The 21,391-nt window shown below is 39.8% G+C and overlaps 1 protein-coding gene and 1 long non-coding RNA gene across 15 annotated transcripts in view; one reads left to right on the forward strand and one right to left on the reverse strand.

Moving 5' to 3' along the window:
• Positions 1-21,391, forward strand: part of LOC134735541 (uncharacterized) — a 130,114-nt gene that overhangs the window by 22,140 nt on the left and 86,583 nt on the right. The window lies entirely within an intron of this gene.
• Positions 113-21,391, reverse strand: part of ZRANB3 (zinc finger RANBP2-type containing 3) — a 307,089-nt gene continuing 285,810 nt past the window's right edge. For all 12 annotated transcript variants that reach the window (XM_063630970.1, XM_063630972.1, XM_063630968.1 and 9 more), the window contains 5 exons: positions 20,901-21,043; positions 12,319-12,429; positions 10,901-11,303; positions 6,527-6,658; positions 113-4,128 (listed from right to left, as the gene is read on the reverse strand). In XM_063630970.1, the coding sequence (XP_063487040.1) occupies positions 4,030-4,128; positions 6,527-6,658; positions 10,901-11,303; positions 12,319-12,429; positions 20,901-21,043 (888 nt within the window). In that variant the 3' untranslated portion in view covers positions 113-4,029. The remainder of the gene's footprint in view (positions 4,129-6,526; positions 6,659-10,900; positions 11,304-12,318; positions 12,430-20,900; positions 21,044-21,391) is intronic.

Raw genomic sequence — 21,391 nt, forward strand, 5'->3', positions numbered from 1 at the left:
TGACCTCAGGTGATCCACCCGCCTCGGCCTCCCAAAGTGCTGGAGTGGGTTCTTTCTTTCTTTTTCTTTTTCTTTTTTTTTTTTTTTGAGGCGGAGTCTTGCTCTGTCGCCCAGGCTGGAGTGCAGTGGTGTGATCGCACCTCACTGCAAGCTCCACCTCCCCGGTTCATGCCATTCTCCTGCCTCAGCCTCCCAAGTAGCTGGGACTACAGGCACCCACCACCACGCCCAGCTAATTTTTTTTTTTGTATTTTTAGTGGAGACGGGGTTTCACCATGTTAGCCAGGATGGTCTCGATATCCTGACCTTGTGATCCACCCACCTTGGCCCCCTAAAGTTCTTGGATTACAGGCATGAGCCACTGCACCCGGCCTGGATAGGCTCTTTCTTAAACAGACTTTAGCTTCATATAGTTTAGGTGTTTGGCGGTTCTCCAATCTAATGATGACATCTAGTTGCAGGGAAGGCAGATATGTGACAGCAGAGAGACCATGAAATATAAACAAACACTTTAGCAAATGTGGAATAATTAACAATATTTTTAAGGTGTACCAGAGGCCAGTTTCCAGAAAATAGCTAGAAGCTACTGCTGGAAACACCCTAGTCAATGATTTGAAGGAGGTAGGAGAGAAACTGCTAAGGCAGAGAGGCAGGTAGTTGGAACACAGAATGTATTTTAATAACAGTGACATTTCTTAATGGTAATTATGAACACAACCAGGGTGGCAAAAACACCCTTAACGATATAAAGCAACTGACAAACTTGAGATGGGATAAAACTTTTTCTGGTAGTTGGATATTCAGATAGATTAGTGCAGTGACTAGGAGCCCACAATTTTCCAGTTCAAAAGAACAAATGGTGTAATGAGAGACAGGCTAATAATATGCAACAGAAAATGAGATATTATTTTTACAATTTATTTTTGATGTTCGATATCTATGATTCTGTGTCCTATGAGTAAACACAACCTATTTACTGTAAAGAGCTCAAGAGCATTGACTTTTTTGTCATTTAAAATGCCTCATACTTTTATTTCTAAAGAAACTACATTTTAAATGTTTCACTCAAGAATCTGAAGAAGAGATTTGATTTATTAGCAAGATGTATGGGCAGAAAATCCTTTTCCCATCCAGTTAAGAAAATGTAGAGGGTATTCACTTGTCACAGGAAAGTCTCCCCAAGAAATGTACGTTGGGCTGTAATTAACGCCGAGAGCGGGCATCTTTAAAAATTCCATATGAATTATTCCTCCTGGCTCTGGGGCTACTAAAAGCAACTTTACTAGTCATCAGAATGTGTCTGGGATCAATGTCACCCAGTGACGAGAACAGGAAGGCAGACCAGCCTGACGCTGGCTGTGCAAGGTTTGAGTGTGTGAGCCCACCATGCTCCGGAAGTCCTCCCCACCCTACCCCTACCCACAGGCATATTTTCATATGGTTCCCTATTGTAAGCAGGTTCCTTCCTCACTTACCACTTCCCAGCTCTGTTCCCTGGACCCAGAGCCTTTTTTCTTTTTTGAGATGGGGCCTTGCTGTGTTACCCAGGCTGGTCATGAACACCTGGGCTTAAGTTACCCTCCTACCTCAGCCTCCTGAGTAGCTAGGACTACAGGCAAGTGCCATCATACCTGGCCAGACCCTTTTTTGTTGTTGTTTTCTTAGCCTAAACTGTATCTTGCAGCTTCTCAGAGTCTTTTCAGAGCCAGGCCTATCCTTTTACACTCTTTCTACCACCTGTGTTTTTCACTCCATCTCCATCTCCTGAGTGGCAGCAGCTATCTTCTTCCTGGGGGCATCTGCACTTCTTTCTGCACTCAGGATCTGCTGCTTGCTCTGACACTTTCTGTGTCCCTCTGTCATAACCTTCCATTTGCAATACATAGTGGGGAGCTTCTGTTTCAGATTGTGAGGAGGAAAGAACAGTCTCCTCAAGATGCCCTTTCGGTCTTGGTTATTAGATCAATCTCTATCTTTATTTTCAGTCTCAGAACCCTTCATCTCAATGTGCCCCACAAGTAATGCAGACCAAACTAGGGGAAGGCAGGACACAAAGCTCTGAGACATGTCAGGAAGGGATGGGGATGGGCCAGTCAGTGTCCTGTACAGCAAATACTCACTGCTCCTTACGGCATTTTTTATTAGTCAGAATTCTGAAACCTGGTATAGACTTGAGCCTATCTATCTTCATGGATTGTTTCACCTCAAACCATCACACAGTCTTACATCTGAGAACTTTCTCCTTAGAATTATCACCTTAGTGTGATCTGAAGAGCAAGTTCCCCTCAAATTTGACCTACTTAGACCTCGCTTGCAAAACCCCATGCTGGAAGAAAGAAAGGCAGCGTGCCTGCTTCTTGGCTCTCAACCGTGACAAATCCTAGGTTACCTTGGAAATGAGGCAGAAAACTGCAAAGAGCACCTGACCAACTAAGCAGAAAGGAGGCCAAAGAAAGGCCAACTTCATTTATAAAATAACCAACATGATTTGATCTCATACAATGAAATAGAAACTGAGGAACAACTGTGGTTGTATAATCTTTGATTGTATAATCTTTCTAAAAACAAGTCCTTTATGTTGTAAAACACTAGCTATTAATTAACGTGGGAAAATGCTCAAACTAAAGAGGTATATGTCCTAATAGTATTTACAAACAGCTCCCTTTTGGGAATGTAATTCTTCCTTGGTCCTGTATTTTGTATAGTTCTGACTCTTTGCTCTCATGATTCTGACATATTGCAGGACTAGGCCCTGGGTTTGTTTCATCATCACTCTTATTTTATGTCAGTTACATTTTAATGTTATTATTGTATATTTAAATGCATATAACCATCTGATTATGCCTTATTATAAAGTGTTTTATCATCCTCACTCTTTTTAAAAGAAGTACCAGAAACATACCTTTAATAACACAGGGTTTTAAAAACAGAAAATGAGAACCAGAAGACAAAGAGTATTTTGATAGTACACTTAGTTTTTTTGTTTGTTTGTTTGTTTGTTTGAGACGGAGTCTCGCTCTGTCGCCCAGGCTGGAGTTCAATGGCGTGATCTTGGCTCACTGCAACCTCTGCCTCCCAGGTTCAAGCAATTCTCCTGCCTCAGCCTCCCGAGTATCTGAGATTACACGCGCACAACACTATACCCGGCTAAGTTTTTGTATTTTTAGTAGAGACGGGGTTTCACTGTATTAGCCAGGATGGTCTCAATCTATCTCCTGACCTCATGATCCGCCCGCTTTGGCTTCCGAAAGTGCTGGGATTACACGCGTGAGCCACCGTGCCCAGCCAACAGTAAGCCTAGTTTTATTCATTTTTTAAAAAAAAGATCTAAAGAAGTCAAGCTTAAGTGGCATTTTACATTTTATGTTTTCAGTTACTTAATAGTTTTGACAATTAAACAGAACCCCCAAATTGTCCACAAACACCATAGGTACCTCATTTTGAAAAGGATATTTTTGATGATAAAGATGACTAGCTAAGAAATAAAGCAAGAAAAGCAATACCCAAAATGTGTACCCCAAGCTCATTCTGGAGGTATTTAGTGGACAATCTCTCTTGAATCCTAAGCAGGCTGGTCATGCTTGGCCCAGAATTCCCAAATAATGATTTGCATCTGAAATTTCCCATAAGGTTTTGCAATGTTCCATTCATACCTATGACAGTCCAGAACAGTACTAATCCAGAAGCATTTTTAGGTAATTGAGAGTACATTTTTTAAACACAATCTATGCACAATACAGTGATTAGGCATATTAGGGGTAAAGAGCTTAACAAAACATTGCTGAAACACAATTACGAGTCTGCATCAAATCAAAAAGGCCACAGAAATATTTACTATGGTATCTTAGTTTCTGTTAAGTACTTTCAAAATGTATTTAACACTAAAAGTAATTAGTAGAAGAGAATTTGAATTCTTGATTTTTGTTCTGAATATTTTTACTCTCAATATATTAAACAAACATGGAAAACTTCTGTATTAAAGTCTTCCACATGTAAACCATTTGTCATTCATTCATATATTTTCCTACTTTACTTCTTTACCAAAAATCGTGTGATGTCTGATCCATGCTTTGATGCTAGAGATTGTCTTCTCACCTGGCTTCTTTCCTTAGCTTGTCTGGCAGTTCTCTAAAAGTTAAAAAATATGCATGTGTACATGTTAGGAAAACAGCACTGGCTACAGAAGCTCAAAAACTCTTTATATTGTTAGTTTGGAAAATCTACACTGTCACTACACCCATTTTCCAGTGGTTGGCTGTTAAAGAGTTACCAAACCACAAGGCAGAGTATCTCAGCAGCTCTGGTAAGTCCTGAGGTCCTAGGTTCATAGGACCAACATAGCAGGAGAAAACATACAACTTGGGGGGATGTCTTGCTATCCAGTGACAGCATGAATTCCTCATTTGGAGACTAGGAAGGCCCTGATTCTCCCATCCAAGTGGGAGTCTTTTTTTTTTTTATTTTTTGAGATGGAGTTTTGTTCTTTCACCCAGGCTGAAGTGAAGTGGTGTGATCTCAGCTCACTGCAACCTCCGCCCCCGGGTTCAAGCGATTCTCCAGCCTCAGCCTCCAGAGTAGCTGGGATTATAGGCAACTGCCACCACACCCAGCTAATTTTTGTATTTTTAGTGGAGATAGATGGGGGTTTTGCCACGTTGGCCAGGCTGGTCTCGAACTCCTGACCTCAAGTGATCCACCCACCTCAGCCTCCCCAAGTGGGAGTTCTTTAGGCAACTTGGGATTACCCAGCAAAGAAAATCTACCCACTTCCTATTCTCTGATCCCAGAGGCCATTTCCAACTCAACAGATGAGCTGGTGTAGAAAATAAAATGACATAGACCAGAATTGGATTCTTCCACTAATCCCACAAATAACATTTTTCATGAGAATCTAAAAAAATAATTACAGAAAGGGCTGCATTTTCTTTGGCTATTTCTTAATTCTCTTATAGGTCTTGAATTTGCTAATAACTTGTACAGCTGAGAAATCAGATGACTTTTTTTCCCAATTGAAGTCCATGTGAGGTGATCCAGGCAGAAACAGTAAGGACAGAAGAGAAGCTTACAGTGGAGGGTGGTGGCTCACACTTGTAATCCCAATGCTTTGAAAGGCCGAGGCAGGTAGATCACCTGAGGTCAGGTGTTCGAGACCAGCCTGAACAACATGGTGAAACCCCGTCTCTACTAAAAATACAAAAATCAGCCAGGTGTGGTGGTGGGTGCCTGTAATCCTAGCTACTCAGGAGGCTGAGGTAGGAGAATCAGCTTGAACCCGGGAGGCAGAGGTTGCAGTGAGCCGAGATCATGCTGAGATCACACCATCGCACTCCAGCCTGGGTGACAGAGCAAGACTCCATCTCAAAAAAAAAAAAAAAAAAAAAGAGTAGTAAAGAGTTCATATATTATAAACCTTGGCAAAGGATCTGAAATAGTACTCAAAAGTTTAAATATAACTGATTAGCATCTTTTAAAAACATTAGTGTCTTTAGCAAACAAAACAATTGTAGGCCATTCTCCCTGCACCACATTGGTACACACTGACCATACCCAGTGGCAGTTAAATGGGCTTCTGGGGCCATAAATGAGTAAAATTCTTTGGAAAAGAGTTAGTTTGGTGATAAATTCCTACATTGTCAAAAATATCCAAATACTTTTGACTTTGTGATTTTTACACCTTAAGGAATGACCTCAAAATGTAGAAAACAGTTTTGTTTACAAAAAATGTGGTTGGTGGCATGATATATAAAAGCAAAAACTTTTAAATAAATATTAATCAGTATGGGAATGGTTAAGTAAACTACAGTAGAGATCTGCTCAATAGAATACTGTATTATGCAGTCATTTTAGATGATATAAGTTATGAATGGTTAGAGAACATGAGAAATGCTTAGATCTTGCTGTAAGTGAAAAAAAGTTGAATATGAAGTTGCATATTGAATATTTCTAAGATGATCTCAGCAGGTAAATCCCACTACCTTTTACTGGGCTGCCTGTAAAAAATTCATCCTGGTAGATAAACAATAGTATGTGTTTTTTCCTCTCATTCTAAGCAACAGGTAACTAACTACCCAAAGATGGGGCAGAGTTAATTGGTTTCATACTTTGGCCAGCAATTAAACCTTTGCATGTTGAACTGAGTTGGTCCTAGAGATAACTTATCAATGTTTTCAGATATTTCAGGATATCCTTAGTTATATGCAAACATGTATCACTGCCCCAATTCAACAAACTTCCAGTTTGAGGATCTGGGTCTCATCAAGACAATATGTAAATTGTATTCATTTCTTTCTTGGTAGTGGTGCAAATGTCTTGGTCCTAGAATGAATGAAAAGGGAAGCAGCTTGTCTTGCATCTGTGACATGGGCCTTGAGAGGAAAGGCAAGTGTTAGATGATGAAAGGAGTAAAATGCACCTCGAATCTCAGACCAGAGATAAATTCATCCACATAATCTTCCACAACTGTTGTGCACAATTTTCCATCTGACTTCTCAGGATGCAGTCAAAGCTATATGAGAGCTTCACTGACCTCTTTGTGACAGACTGTGCAGAGAGTCTGCAGGTTGTCCAGGCAACACTGTCCTCCTCCCCCATACACTGGCTTGATGTGATCCACCTGCCAGAAATGTCCTTCCCCTGGGTTTCTTATCATTTCATTTAGCTGCAATAAGAATACAAGATAAGCAATTTTCAACATATACCGCAACAAGTGTTTGTTGGTTTTGCATTGTGCAATCATGTTTATACAGGAAAATCATGGGGAAAAATACATCAGGAGAGCTTTTTATAGCTTTTATTATGAGTAGAAAAAGCCCTCTGTTAGAAGTTTGAAAGCAATAAGATGTGTTTCTGAAAGTTTTTTTTTCTCCCTTACCTAACTCATTTTGAAAAAATTACAAGAAAATATAAAATACCAAGACTTCTGACAGATTGGGAAAAACTGGCTTTTCTGCACCTGTAAGTTAGTTTATATATTCACTAAACCAAATCTAAGAAAAGAATAAGAATAGATTAGAAATTTAAAACTTCTCAGCTGGGCACAGTGGCTCATGCTTGTAATCTCAGCACTTTGGGAGGCCAGGGCAGGCGGATCACGAGGTCAGGAGATTGAGACGATCCTGGCTAACACGGTGAAACCCCGTCTCTACTAAAAATACAAAAAATTAGCCAGGCATGGTGGCAGGTGTCTGTAGTCCCAGCTACTCCAGAGGCTGAGGCAGGAGAATGGCGTGAACCCAGGAGGCGGAGCTTGCAGTGAGCAGAGATCGCGCCACTGCACTCCAGCCTGGGTGACAAACTCGGTCTCAAAAAAAAAAAAAAAAAAAAAAAGAAATTTAAAACTTCTCAATACTACTGAGTCAAACAATCTTTAATTGTTGACCTAAATGCTTTTGTCACTACAATGGCAGTTTAATGTCAATAGCTGTTACCTAGAACTTTTATACTATTCACCAGAGAACTTTCCAAGTTATGTGAACTGGAATGAAATTTCTACAACAAATATCTGTAACTTGCATATTTGGAATAATTAAAGACAACCATTTAAAGTAGCCTTTATTTAGGCCAGTCCCTATATACACATTTTATATTTAATCAGTGATAACCTATATTAAAATGGGATGTATTTTATCATTTTACCTGAGGTAGTAAAACCAACTCACACCACGGCAATGCAGTTGTCTAAATATCACAAAGATGAGTATGGCACTTGCTTTTATTTCCTCAACTTCACGGCTGCTGGCCATGGGAACCCATGATTATGTATAAAGCCTGTTTAAGCAAGCTTGTCAGGCACAATGACCTGATCAATAGTGCTGGCCCATGAGGAGTCACAAGAGGCAACAAGTTGGAGCAGTAAACTTTGTCCAGCTGACCTTTGTTACTGCCTGCCTTACCTTCTCTTCTGTGCTGAACTTCCCACCTTCTGTTAGAAGAAATGTATTGATTTTTGTTTTTGAGGTTGGCATTGTTAGAAGCTATACAAATGGCGGTCTTGTGCATCAAGCAAATGGCATAGTCTTAGGGAAAAAAAATCCATTTTGGTTTTGGCTTTTTAAACCAATTCCTTCTCTCTGAGCAGCCCCCACTCTGACAGACTCAATAATTCAGAAGATGCTTCTTTAGCTTTTCCAAGCAATTGTAAGGCAAATCACTTGGGGCCACTCTTCAATATCCTAAATTTGCCCGCCTCTTGAAAGAATCACTTGATGTGGTAGTGCATGCCTGTAATCCCAGATGTTTGGGAGGCTGAGGCAGGAGGATCACTTGGCCCAGGAGCCAGGAGTTCAAGATCATCCTGGGAAACACAGTGAGATCCCAGACTCAATCGCCATATATATATATATATATATATATATATATATATATATATATAAAATCACTTTGTAACTAATCCTACCCAATTCAAGCCTATTGTGTTCCTTATTCTCAGAGCACTTTTGTTTTGGATGTCTATTATATTACTTCTGCATTCCTGGACAGGTTGCTTTCAATGACCTTGAGTCATTTTGCTGCATGTCTTCTGGAAGCCATCACACTGAGACAGCAGTAACTGGAGTCTGACTGATATCCCTGGGATGTGTGCAATATGTCTCTCACCAATGAGACCAAAAGATCTTTCAGGAACTCTGGATATCATTAGAGAAACAGTGTATTTCCCTATCTCTCAGAGACATGCTAATTCATCTTTGCAGAAATGCTGATTAATTCACTCTCTCATAATTCAGCAACACTGTCCTAGGTAAATAAAAATATATAATTTATCAAACTGGCAGGAATTCATCCAATATTTTAGTGAGCAGACAGTGGCTGAGGGGTGATTCTTTTTAAATTAAGCACATTACAAAATTACATTTTATTTAGGGATGGGGTCTCGCTCTGTTGCCCAGGCTGGAGTGCAGTGGCACCATCACAGCTCACTGCGGCCTTGACCTTCTGGGCTCAAGCAATCCTTCTATATCAGCCAACCAGGTAGCTGGGACTACAGGTGCATGCTACCACACCCGGCTAATTTTTCTGGGTTTTTCTTTTTTTGTAGAAACGGGGTTCCACTATGTTTCTCAGGCTGGTAACTCTTGGCTCAAGCAATCCTCCCGCTTTGGCCTCTCAAAGTACTGGGATTACAGGTGTGAGCCAACGCCTGGCCTAGTTTGAAATTTGGAATTATTCAGATAGCAAAATTAGAAATCCAGTTGAATTTTGGAAATGAAAGTGAATATTGATGATAGTGTGCTATAAATAATAATTTGTCATAATTTGGTGTATTAAAACTACATTTTTCAATGCAATGAACACATATATGTGTATGAGTGTATATACACATACATAGCCTTCTGATTGTGATGGACTACATTTCTGGGTTATCTGCTTGCCTCTTGTCTTTCAATATTAACATTATGGAAAGGGGAATCGCCAGACCATAGGTGCCTCTTGATACACTGCACCACCTGTTAAGATCTTTTCCCAAAATAACTGAGAATGAAACTAAGCCTCTAGATCTTACAATTATTATTGAGAAAATTGGGGGAATAGAAGAGCATGTCAAACAATACCTTGCAGATACAGGGAGACAAATCCAGAATGGCAAATGATCCAGTATATTCAACCATTGATAGTATGATAGTATAAAAAAGGAATGGGGTGCTATAATAGATTAACTGAAGCATAAGAGGCATTATAATCCAATATACTATGTGGGTGACATTTTGATTCTAATTTGAACAAAGTAACTGTAAAACACTTTTTTTTTTGGAGACAGAGTCTTGCTCTGTTGCCCAAGCTGGAGTGCAGTGGCATGATCTTGGCTCAATGCAACCTCTGCTTCTCAGGTTCAAGCAATTCTTTTGCCTTAGCTCCCAAGTAGTTGGGATTACAGGTGCCCGCCACCACACCTGGCTAATTTTTTATACTTTTAGTAGAGATGGGGTTTTCCCATATTGGCCAGGCTGGTCTCGAACTCCTGACCTCAGGTGATACACCTGCCTTGGCCTCCCAAAGTGTTGGGATTACAGGCGTGAGCCACTGCGCCCAGCAAAAGGCATTTTTGAGACAACCTGGGAAACCACAGACTTAGTATAATTAAGGAATTGTAATTGTGTTGGGTGTGATAACTCGTACTGGGATTATATTTAAAAGAAAGAGAGGAAAGGAAATGAGGACAAGCAAAGAGGGAAGGAGGAAAGGGGAAAAGGAAGGAAGGGAGGAAGGAAGGGAGAGTGAGAGAAAGGGGAAGAAGGAGGGGGGAACAGGGGAGGGAGAAGAAAGGAAGGATAGAAGGAAGGAAGGAGGTCTTTACCTGTGAGAGATACAGAATGAAAATATTCAAGAGTTAAAAGAAATGTCTGGAATTTTCTTTAAAATAATCTAGGAGATGGCCAGGCACGATGGCTCATGCCTGTAATCCCAGCACTTTGGGAGGCTGAGGTGGGCGGATCACCTGAGGTCAGGGGTTCAAAACCAGCCTGGCCAACATGGTGAAATCCCATCTCTACTAAAAAATACAAAAAATTAGCCGGGCGTGGTGGCACATGCCTGTAATTCCAGCTGCTCGGGAGGCTGAGGCATGAGTATCGCTTGAACCCAGGTGGCAGAGGTTGCAGTGAGTTGAGTTTGCGCCACTGCACTCCAGCCTGGGTGACAAGGGCAAAACTCTGTCTGCAAAATAAATAAATAAATAAACAAATAATTCTAGGAGAAACAAACAAGTGAGTCAATGACAGACGAAAATGAATGCCAAAATGCTGGAAATTGCTAAAGCTGGCTGATGGACATATGGGTCCATTATTTTCTTTCCTTTTATATATCTGAATATTCCCATGTTAAAATGTAAAAAATAAAGTTAGAGAGTCAATATTCATTACTCAGTACAATGCGGCCTTCCATGTATCACATGATTATAACTTACCTGTTCTAATGGGAGCTTTGAAGTCCAGGTAGCATCCAGAAGATTCTTCCTCTGACTTTTAGGGGCATCTCTCAGACGTAAAAAGAGTTCTTGTGCATTCACATTACAGAGCTGACACACACCATGTTCAGTTTCAAATACTTTGGCTCGCAGGTAACTGTTATTAGATCGAATCCAAAACTCTTCCTGACATTTCAGAGAGCAAAACCGTGAATCCCAAGAGTTGGCTTTACATGCTTGCTTAGTCTGGCAAGTGGGTTGCTGACAGCGAAGGCAAAGTGGATTTCCTTCATTATCCATGGCTTGCAAATAGCCTTTGGATGTAGAGGGCTTCACAGTGAGATCTGCCTGGACTGTGTATGGATTTAGAAATGGGACACAGGCTCCATCTTCAAGAAGCTTTCTACAATTGAAAAAAACACTGAATAGGTAACTAATGAATGATTAGTCTAAATAGTAATTGCTTCATATAAAGCTTATCAGCTTCTATACAGATAAATAGTAAACACAGATCACAGTGTAGAAATAAAATAGTTACAGTCAGCACTCTATATTCCATGCCAAGTAAGGAAGAATGGTGTGTTACAACAATTAATTGAATATAAATATGTTGCCTCTCTTGGGAATTTAGATGCCCTCCTGTTAAACGATCTGGAAACATGTGAAACATCTGGAGAAGCTGTTAGAAAATGCTTCTTCAGGCTGGGAAAGGACAGGCTAATGTAAAACCCCAATTAAAGCTTAGTGGCTACCCTGCTCCTTAAATATATGGGGTCACACACCTCATTAGCTCAGGTAATTACAAACTCTCTCCTCCAGCCTCTGCTAGCTCACAGGAAACAGAGTTACAGCCATAAAGTGACAGAGTGAAATAGCTGACAGTGCTGATAGGAATTATAACAGAAGACTTGCTCCTACAGGTAAACGCAGATTTGATGAATAAACATGATAGGATACAAAACATGATAGGATATGTGCTCAATTTGTTGGAATAAAAGAAAAGGTACACTACTCAATTTTGTTAGAAAGTCCTACTTGGGAAGTAACAACAGCTGCTTTGTCTGTTTTCCATGGTTGTTTGTTAGAAGAGTTAAAAGAAAGACTTCTAATGATGGAGCTCAAGATTGGGGGACAGAGCCCAGATTTAACCTCAGGTCTCCTGGCATCTAGCCCCAAGCCCTGGGGCACGTTACTTAGTCCACCTGGTCTCAGTGTCCTTCCTCATCTCTAATGTTTAAAATGAGGACACCAGGTACCTCAACAGGTTGCTACGACAACTGAAGAGCTACTACCTTGTGAAAGTTCTTTGTAATCTCTAAAGTGGTCATGCAAAGGTGAGACATTATTGTGAAAATCAATACATAAATGTAAAGGAGTGGAATTAGTACTACTATATACTAGTAGTAGAAAAACTTTACTTTGTGAAAGGATCCCGTGGCCTGGACTCCTTTGTGATCAGACGGACATGGCCCCCAGCATTCTTCACTTTGTCCATTGAGGCTACGGCAACATCTTCTTTGGTTATGTATCTAAAACAATGATTTGTTAAATAGATTCCCTCTATCTCATATAAAAATGTCTCTATTGCATGTTCACATTGTTCCTTGCAAAAGCAATAGAAGAAAAAGCAAGCACAATTCTATTCACTGTGCTAAAACTCAAGTTAGAAAATGGAATTTTTACCCTTTATCTTGGTGTCCATTATGTGAGAAATACATCTCTTTGTTCCAAATTAGTTTTCTCAAATTTCTTTTTCTAAGAAATTCAAGAGTCATTCAATATCCTTTGGAGCAATTTTCATTTAGGGGAAAAAGGAGTGGGTGTGAGAATAAGAAATGATCAAATACACGCACAACTGACACCCTTGAGGAAACTGCTTGGCAAGCTGTGCAGAAAATCTCTAACTGTATTTTACCTCCCTCTTGGCCTTCCCTTCAAGGCTTCTCCAAATCACCTTAGTCAGTTATAATAGTGTATCAGTGTTTGGGTAAACTGAGTCTCTTTTTAGTTAACCAGGTTCAATCACATCTTCTGTAATCTCAAGGTTGTTCCCCTTATTATCAGCCCATACAGGGTTTATGGATTCTTCCACAGAAATAAAGCCACTCTTGATATGGGATTCAGAACCTTATTACCCAATACTAACAATACCACACAATGTTCAGGGACTAGAAGTAAAGAGAAGTTATTCCAATTAAAGGTGATGGGGGAATTTAAGTTGGTAAAATGCAATTACCCAATTAATTCCTTCTTATTAATTGGCCTAGTTTCTCTGGTGGTTTACACCTATTGTAGATTTTTTTGGAAATTAGTTTAAACATGAATTTCTTAATATTATTGAGTGCTTCTTAATTAGGCAGCTTGACAATAAAATTAAAGTTCAATCACAATGGAATTATGCATTTGTAGGTAAAATTTTAGAAATTTGCTTTATGTTATTAGGATAGATTTAATAATAAACAGGTCTCCTTTTTTAATAAACTATTTTATTAATTTTTGATTAGGTGGTATAAGCACATGGTTCTAAATTCAAAAAGCAAACAAGCGTGTTTATGGTGATGTGTAATTTTCTCTCTCACTCCCATCTTCCTTTTTCCCCTCCCCAAAAGTTACCTCTGTTGGCAGTTTTGTTTTTATTTTATTTTGACTCAAAATGACCTTGAGTCATTTTGTTGCGTGTCTTCTGGAAGCCATCACACTGAGACAGCAGTAACTGGAGTCTGACTGACATCCCTGGGATGTGTACAATACGTCCCTCGCCAATTAAACCAAAAGATCTTTCAGGAACTCTAGATATCATTAGAGAAATAGTGTATTTCCCTATCTATCTCTGAGACATGCTAATTCATCTTTGCAGAAATGCTGATTAATTCATTTTATTTTATTTTATTTTATTTTTTGAGACAGGGTCTCACTCTGTTGCCCAGGCTAGAGTGCAGTGACACTATCTCAGCTCATTACAACCTCCACCTTCTGGTTCAAGCTATTCTCATGCCTCAGCCTCCTGTAGCTGGGATTACAGGCATGCACCACCATGCTTGGCCAATTATTGTATTTTTAGTAGAGATGGGAATTTGCCATGTTGGCCAGGCTGGTCTTGAACTGGCCTCAATTGATCCGCCCATCTCAGCCTCCCCAAGTGCTGGAATTACAGGTGTGAGCCACCATGTCTGGCTCATTTTAGAAATAGTTTATTTTTGGCCTGGCATGGTGGCTCACACCTGTAATCCCAGCACTTTGGGAGGCCAAGGTGGGTGGGTCTCCTGAGGTCAGGAGTTCGAGACCAGCCTGGCCAACATATTAGTCTGCTAATAGTGATAGGTATCTCATCATAGATTTTAAAATTTGCCTTCCTATTAATAGTAAGGGGGAATATCTTTTCACACATTCACATGGTGAAACCCTGTCTCTACTAAAAGTACAAAAATTATCTGGGCATAGTGGTGTGTGCCTGTAATCCCAGCTACTCAGGAGGCTGAGGCAGGAGAACCGCTTGAACCAGGAAGATGGAGGGTGCAGTGAGCTGAGATTTAGCCACTGCACTCCAGCCTGGGTGACAGAGAGAGACTCTGTCACAAAAAAAAAAAAAAAAAAGAAAGAAAGAATAATAAAATAAGAAATAGCTTATTTTTTTCTGAGTATAGGTGTATGCCTTTTATTTACTTATTTTTGCATTTCCATTGACATATCATTCACACAGCATAAAATTCACCAATTTAAAGTTTACAATTAAGTGCATTAATAGTATGTTCACAAGGTTGTACAACCATCATCATTAATTCCAGAATATTTTCATCACTCCAAAAAGAAACCTGAGGCTGGGTGCAGTGGCTCACGTATGAAATCCCGGCACTTTGAGAGGCCAAGGCAGGTGGATCATTTGAGGTCAGAAGTTCGAGACCAGACTGGCCAACATGGTGAAACCCTGTCTCTACTAAAAATACAAAAATTAGCTGGGCATGGTGGTGCGCACCTGCAGTCCCAGCTACCTGGGAGGCAGGGGCAGGAGAATCACTTGAACCCGGGAGGCAGAGGTTGCAGTGAGCTGAGATCATGCTAATGCACTCCAACCTGGGCAACAGATTGAGACCCTGTCTCAAACAAAAACAAAATGGAAAGAAACCCATACCCACTAGCACTCATTTTTCATTATACCTTTTATTTTTAGAAATAAATAATAGCATAGCATATACACTAATCTTCACCTTGCTCTTTTTACCAAAACATGCTTCTGAGAGATCTTTCCTTATTAGGATTCACAGTTTCCCTATTCTTTTTAATGGCTCCATGTTATTCCATCATATGGATAAACCATATATTTAACCAGTCTCTGATAAATGGACATTTAGGTTGTTTTCAGTCTTTGCTATCACAAACAATGCTGCAATAGATATTGTTATATATGATATTTTCTACACATTATGTATCTGTAGAATAAATCCCCGGAAGTAGAATTCCTCGGTCAGAGGTCTTAGGTGTTTTAAATGTGGGTAGATTTTGACAAATTTCTTTCCTCTAAGGTTATACCAGTGTATGTATCTACCATCAGTGAATAAGAGTATCTGTTTCTTCTCTTTCACTAGCACAATGTCATTTTTAAGAGTCTCTGCTAATAGTGATAGGTATCTCATCATAGATTTTAAAATTTGCATTCCTGTTAAGAGTAAGGGGAAATATCTTTTCACATGTTTGCACTCTACTTGCATGTCTTTTTTAGAGCAAAAAGGAAATTAAGCCATCGTGCTCCAGTCTGGGCAGTAGTAGTAGTTAAAGCACGGTAAATTGTTTTAGAGTTTTTTTACTTGCCCTTTTAGTTCCCAAATTTCCTCCTTCTCTGGCCCCACCTCCAACAATTTCTTCAACCATTTTATTCTCTTGAAAAATGCACTTTGGGAAAGTATTTCTGTGAATTCTAAATGAACTCAAAAGCTTCCTAGCTTTGAGGAGCAATGGGACATTAAGCCTTGCCTGAGGTATTATTCAATGTTTAAAAGCTTAAAAACCTAATTCAGTAACTTTAAAAGATGCTGAGAAATCTAGTCAGAGATTTAGAAACTAAAAATAACCTTTTGCTTTCCTACAAGAGGTTTAAGAATAAATTTTTGGAAACCACAAGAAACAGATGAACCAATTCCAAAAAACGGAGCTGACAACTTTTTCATACGCAGTTGCCAGTTGCCAATACTTAATTTTCTACTGAGGTTTGCTAGGAAGTTCACCAACTCCCAAAAGGATTATGGTAAATCCCAATTTTAGTAAATAGAGAAGGGAGAATGTTGTCTACTAAACAAATTCCTGGATAGGGACAGGAGTGGAAGATGGCAATTTTTGCAAGAAAAGTGTACGTTGCAAAGTGGCCCACATCAATGAACACAATCTTGGGCTCTGGATTTCTGACCTGCTTTCGAGCTCAGCTGTAACTAGAGATTAAACAATTGGCATCCTAAACATGATAGGACTCCAAGTGAATTAGGCCTGCCTCTGATAAATGGGACGCAGTAACCAAAACAGTGGCTGGTAATCTTGGCTTCCATTCAAATGTAAAAGTGAGACATTCAAAAGCTGACTGCAAGCTCTGAGCTTGGATGGGGCCTGCAAACTGGTGGACATCACTGGCGGATAATCTGGTTGGAGACCTACCCATTGCATTTGGGGGAGTGCCCAAAGTCAGTTAACTATAGGTCTTTTTTCAGAACCATTCAATACTTTTAAGAGAGAAATCCTCTAACGTCCTGCTTAGGAAGTAAAATGTCGCTGCTGTCAATCTGAAAGCTGTGCAAAAAAGGAGGTCTGAGGAGTTTCAGTTTTCAATATAATACCTCACTCTTTATCTCTACTGAGTCTGATGTTTCTAAGTCTGCAGACTCTGATTCAGTTTCTCTAGAAAGTACAGAACAGTGTCTAACTGATCCTCATACAGACTGCCAGTCAATGCTGTTGTTCAACAGTGTATTTCACATTTGCTTTCAGAGATACATGGTTATTCAAAATTACTGAGACTTAACTTGGGTTCTGCAGCAAGAATCAGAATGCTTCCCAATAGTATCTCCCTGCTGCCGGTACAGAGGTTTCATTTCATGATGCTGCTAAGTTGGTTTCCCTGGAGGCCTCTCTCTCTCTGCCTCTCTATAATCAGTTACCAAGTCTCTAGATATACTTCCTTAATAGCTCTCTTCATTCTCTTTCCTGATTCCCATTGTAATAACTTAATATAGATCCTCATCATTTTTCTCCAGGTATACTAGAATAGTCTTTTAACTTGTGTAGTAGGCAGAATTTTAAGATACCCTCTAGGATTCCTGTCCCTCGGTTATTTAATCAATCACTAATTTAGATAATGCTATAAAAGGACTTTACAGATATAATTAGATTACTAATCAGCTCACTTTAAGATAGGGAGATTACTGAGTGGGCCCAATGTCATCACTTGAGCCCTTAAAAGCAGAAGAGGAAGGCAGAGAGATTCCAAGGAGAAATATGTAGAGGTCCATGTGCTAGGACCACAGAGAGGCCTCTAGGAGCTGATGGTCCAGCTAACAGCCAGCAAAAAACAGGAACCTCAGTCCTACAACTGCAAGGAACTGAGTTCTGCCAACAATCTTAGTGAGCTTGGAGGTGAATTCCTTTCCAAGCTTATCAACTAGAGCCCAGTGAGCCAACACTTTGATTTCTGCCTTGTAAAATCCAGAGCATTACTAGAAAACTAGTAATAGCCAACTTGGACTTCTTACTTATAGAACTGTGAGATAATAAATGTGTGTTGTTTTAAGCCGCTAAATTTGTGGTAATTTGTTATGGCAGCGATAGAAAAATGTAACTTATCTCCCCACTTTGAGTCTTGCCCTTTTTGATCTAATCTCCCAATTGCTGCTAGAGCTAGCTCTTAAAAATACAAATCTGATTAATCTGCTTGTTAACACAAGTTATATCCTTAATATATTATCTATATATAATTTTATAAATAGTATTGTGTCTGACTTTGGTTTTATGAATTGATTTTTGCTTTTAAATCTGATCAGTCACCTTTCTGAGTTGGTACTTTAAGTGGTCATCCATGTCCGATGGAGAAGAAATAATAGGGCATGTCTAGAAATAGCTAGAAATTCAGTTATGAAGAGAATTATGATCATGTGAGAAAGAGAAGGTCAACAAAGACTGGTTACAAAAATGAGAAAGATTGAGAAGACTGGAAGTATTGGGAAAAATAAAATAGGCATTGTGCTTTTTGATATATGTGTGCGTGTGTGCACTTATTGTAAGTATGTGTATATATGTATATAAATATGTAACACATATATCTTAAATGTATTTTTATAGAAAATGACACATGCCCATGGGAAAAAAATCAACCGTTACAGAAGAGTTCAGGCTAAGAGTCCAAAACTGGCAACTTGTGGACAAATTCAATTAGTCAAAGGACTTTACTGTACTCATACAGCATTTTAAATTTATTTATTCATTTTGAGACAGGGTCTTGCTCTATCACCCGGGCTGGAGTGCAGTGGCACAATCACAGCTTATCGCAGCCTTGACCTCCTGGGCTCAGGTGATCCTCCTGCCTCAGCCTCCCGAATATCTGGGCCTGCAGGCGTGAGCCACCATACCTGGCTATTTTTTGGGTTTTTGTGGAGATATAGTCTCGCTACGTTGACCAATCTGGTCTCGAGCTCTTGACCTCAAGTGATCCTTCCACCTTGGCTTTCCAAAGTGCTAGGATTACAGGTGTGAGCCACAATGGCTAGCCAGTATTTTTTTATTCTATTAATTTAATTTTTGTTTTATTTTATTTCTGAGACAAGGTCTCACTCTGTCTCCCAGGCTGAATTGCAGTAGCACAATCATGGGTCACTGCAGCCTCGACCTCCAGGGGCTCAGGTGATCCTCCCACCTCAGTCTCCAAAGTAGCTGGGACTACAGGCACGCACCACCATGCCTGGCTAATTTATCTGTTTTTTTTGTAGAGATGAGGTTTTGCCATGTTGCCCAGGCTGGTCTTGAACTCTGGGCTCAAGCAATCTGTCCTCCTTGGCCTCCCAAAGTTCTGGAATTACAGGCGTGAGCCACCATGTACCAGTATTTTATTTTTAAATCTGAATTTGAATGACTTCAGATGGGTTCCAAATCTGCCTGTTTGACATAGTCTCAGCCCATATCTCATCCTTTTTTAGTTTTATAACTGACCTCATTCATTCATTTGTGATTCTTGTTTTGTTTTTAGTCAAATGAGTTTGTAATCCTGGCATAAAGTATAAAGTCCCTATTACCTCCACAAATCCTCAAGTTTTATGCCCTAGAGCAAGATTTCTCAACAGTGGTAATATAGACATTTTGAAATGGATAATTCTGTTTTGGGGGGTGCAATCCTGTTCACTGTAGGATTCTCAGCAGCATCCTGGGCCTCTACCCACTAGATACTCCCTAGTCACATCCCTTACTTGAGACAATTTAAAATGTCTCCAGACACTACCACCCTACGGGACCAAATTGCTCTGAATTGAAAACCACTGTCCAAGAGAAACCTGTGATAAGAATTTCTAAGGTATCCTTCTAGACAATTTCTATGTCAGTAATAGCAAGTTGTGCAAATAGTAAAGTTTGTATCTCCATCCCTTTTTTTTTTTTACAACTTATATTTATCCTTAACAATTTATCACAAGTATTATTCCTTGTTCTTACAAACAAATAAATGTACCATATGCCATACTTTGAAACAGTGGAAAAGATTTTCACTGCACAGAACTATCATAATTTATTTAATCAACCATGTTATGGAAATATCATTATTTAATCAACCATGTTCTCAGTCCCTTGCTCCCCTCCAACCCCCTGGATTTTTTTCACCTGTGTGCATTGAAAAAGCTAGAGAAAGGAAACCTCTCTGATAAACTGATGAAATTAAGGATGAAGAGAGATTACAGGTGTATGGAGGCAGCAAGAGCTAAAGGGCTTTCTCTGCCAATGCTGCCATTTGGTTTATTGCTTTGCAATCTGTTTTGTTTTGTTTTTTTTGAGACAGGGTCTTACTCTGTTGCCCAGGCTGGAGTGCAGTGGTACAGTCTCAGTTCACTGCAGCCTCAACCCCCCAGGCTCAAGCGATCCTCCGGCCTCAGCCTCCCAAGTAGCTAGAACTATAGGAGTGTGCCATCTGGCTAATTTTTTTTTTTTTTTTTAATAGAAACAGGGTCTCCCTATGTTTCCCAGGCTGATCACTGAACTCCTGGGCTCATGCAATCTACCTGCCTTGGCCTCCCAAAGTGTTGGGATTACAGGCATGAGCCACCGTGCCCAGCCTGCAATCTCTTTCAAAAGCAAGGATTGGGCTACAAAACAGCTGACCACTTTTCCTGATAATCCTTGCTTCATGCTAAGAAAAGAGTTTACAAAGAACAGGGATTTGAGATCACACATGGGGAGACTTGAGTGGGATAAAGATGATTGTGATGACAAGGAAGGAAATAAAATGTACAGAGATTAGAAAGGAACCTGTAATGATAAGGGCAAAACAGTCACAAATACTGACAGTCAACCTTTCCTTTTATTTCATTTCCAATTATAGTTATCTTCCATTACTTGGGTGGTGATGCATTCAAATAGAACCAGCTCCCTTGCTGCACAGCATCATACTCACCCACAGCAGGGCAAAGCAGATGGGGTACAGAGGCATGCTCTGATGTTCTAAGAGTAAAATGTATTACTGCTGCTAATAAGTGTCCCAGGCTTGGCAGGTCATAGGTTGCACCATCCTGTGACTCTGGTCTTTTTGTTGATTGAAGGGACTCATGGAGAGTAAGATCTGGACAACCTGATCTCTTTTAGCAGATTTTATAAAATTCACTAGACATATAATTATGTTATGAAATAATATGGCTGTGATTTTATGCATAATTTTCTCATAACTCATCAGGATTTCATTAGTGGTTCCAAAAGATGCCTCAGACCCCCTGTAGAAAGAACCATGAAAAGTAATATAATACAAAATAAAAAAAAAGACAACTCATACCTTTTGGTGCAATTTTGTTTGGTTTGTTGCTTTGTGATCTCTTCCAAAGCAAGAATTGGGCTACAGAATAGCTGTCCACTTTTCCTGATTATCCTTTGCTTCATGGCAGTTAAACTACTCCATTCTCGAACAAATCTCAAAATCTGGCAGAAAATGAGATAATAAGAGTTAACAGCTCACAGGCAGATATCTTCCTTTGAAAGTGAGCCTATTTACAACATCAGAAAACTGCTATTATGTTATGTCCCCCGAATAGGCTTTTGAGTTCCACAACCTAAGGCTTTCTTCAATTTGATGCAGTTTTCATATCTTTATTGTAAACTACCTACAGCAGTTCTCAAGAGATATCTTTTTTTTCTTTTTGATAGGGTCTTGCTCTGTTGTCCAGGCTGGAGTGCAGTGGCATGATCATGGCTTATTGCAGCCTTGACCTCCTGTGCTCCAGCAGTCCTCCCGCTGCCTTAGTCTCCTGAGTAGCTGGACTACAGGCA

Source organism: Symphalangus syndactylus, chromosome 22 (assembly GCF_028878055.3).
Source record: "Symphalangus syndactylus isolate Jambi chromosome 22, NHGRI_mSymSyn1-v2.1_pri, whole genome shotgun sequence".
Lineage (NCBI taxonomy): Eukaryota > Metazoa > Chordata > Mammalia > Primates > Hylobatidae > Symphalangus > Symphalangus syndactylus.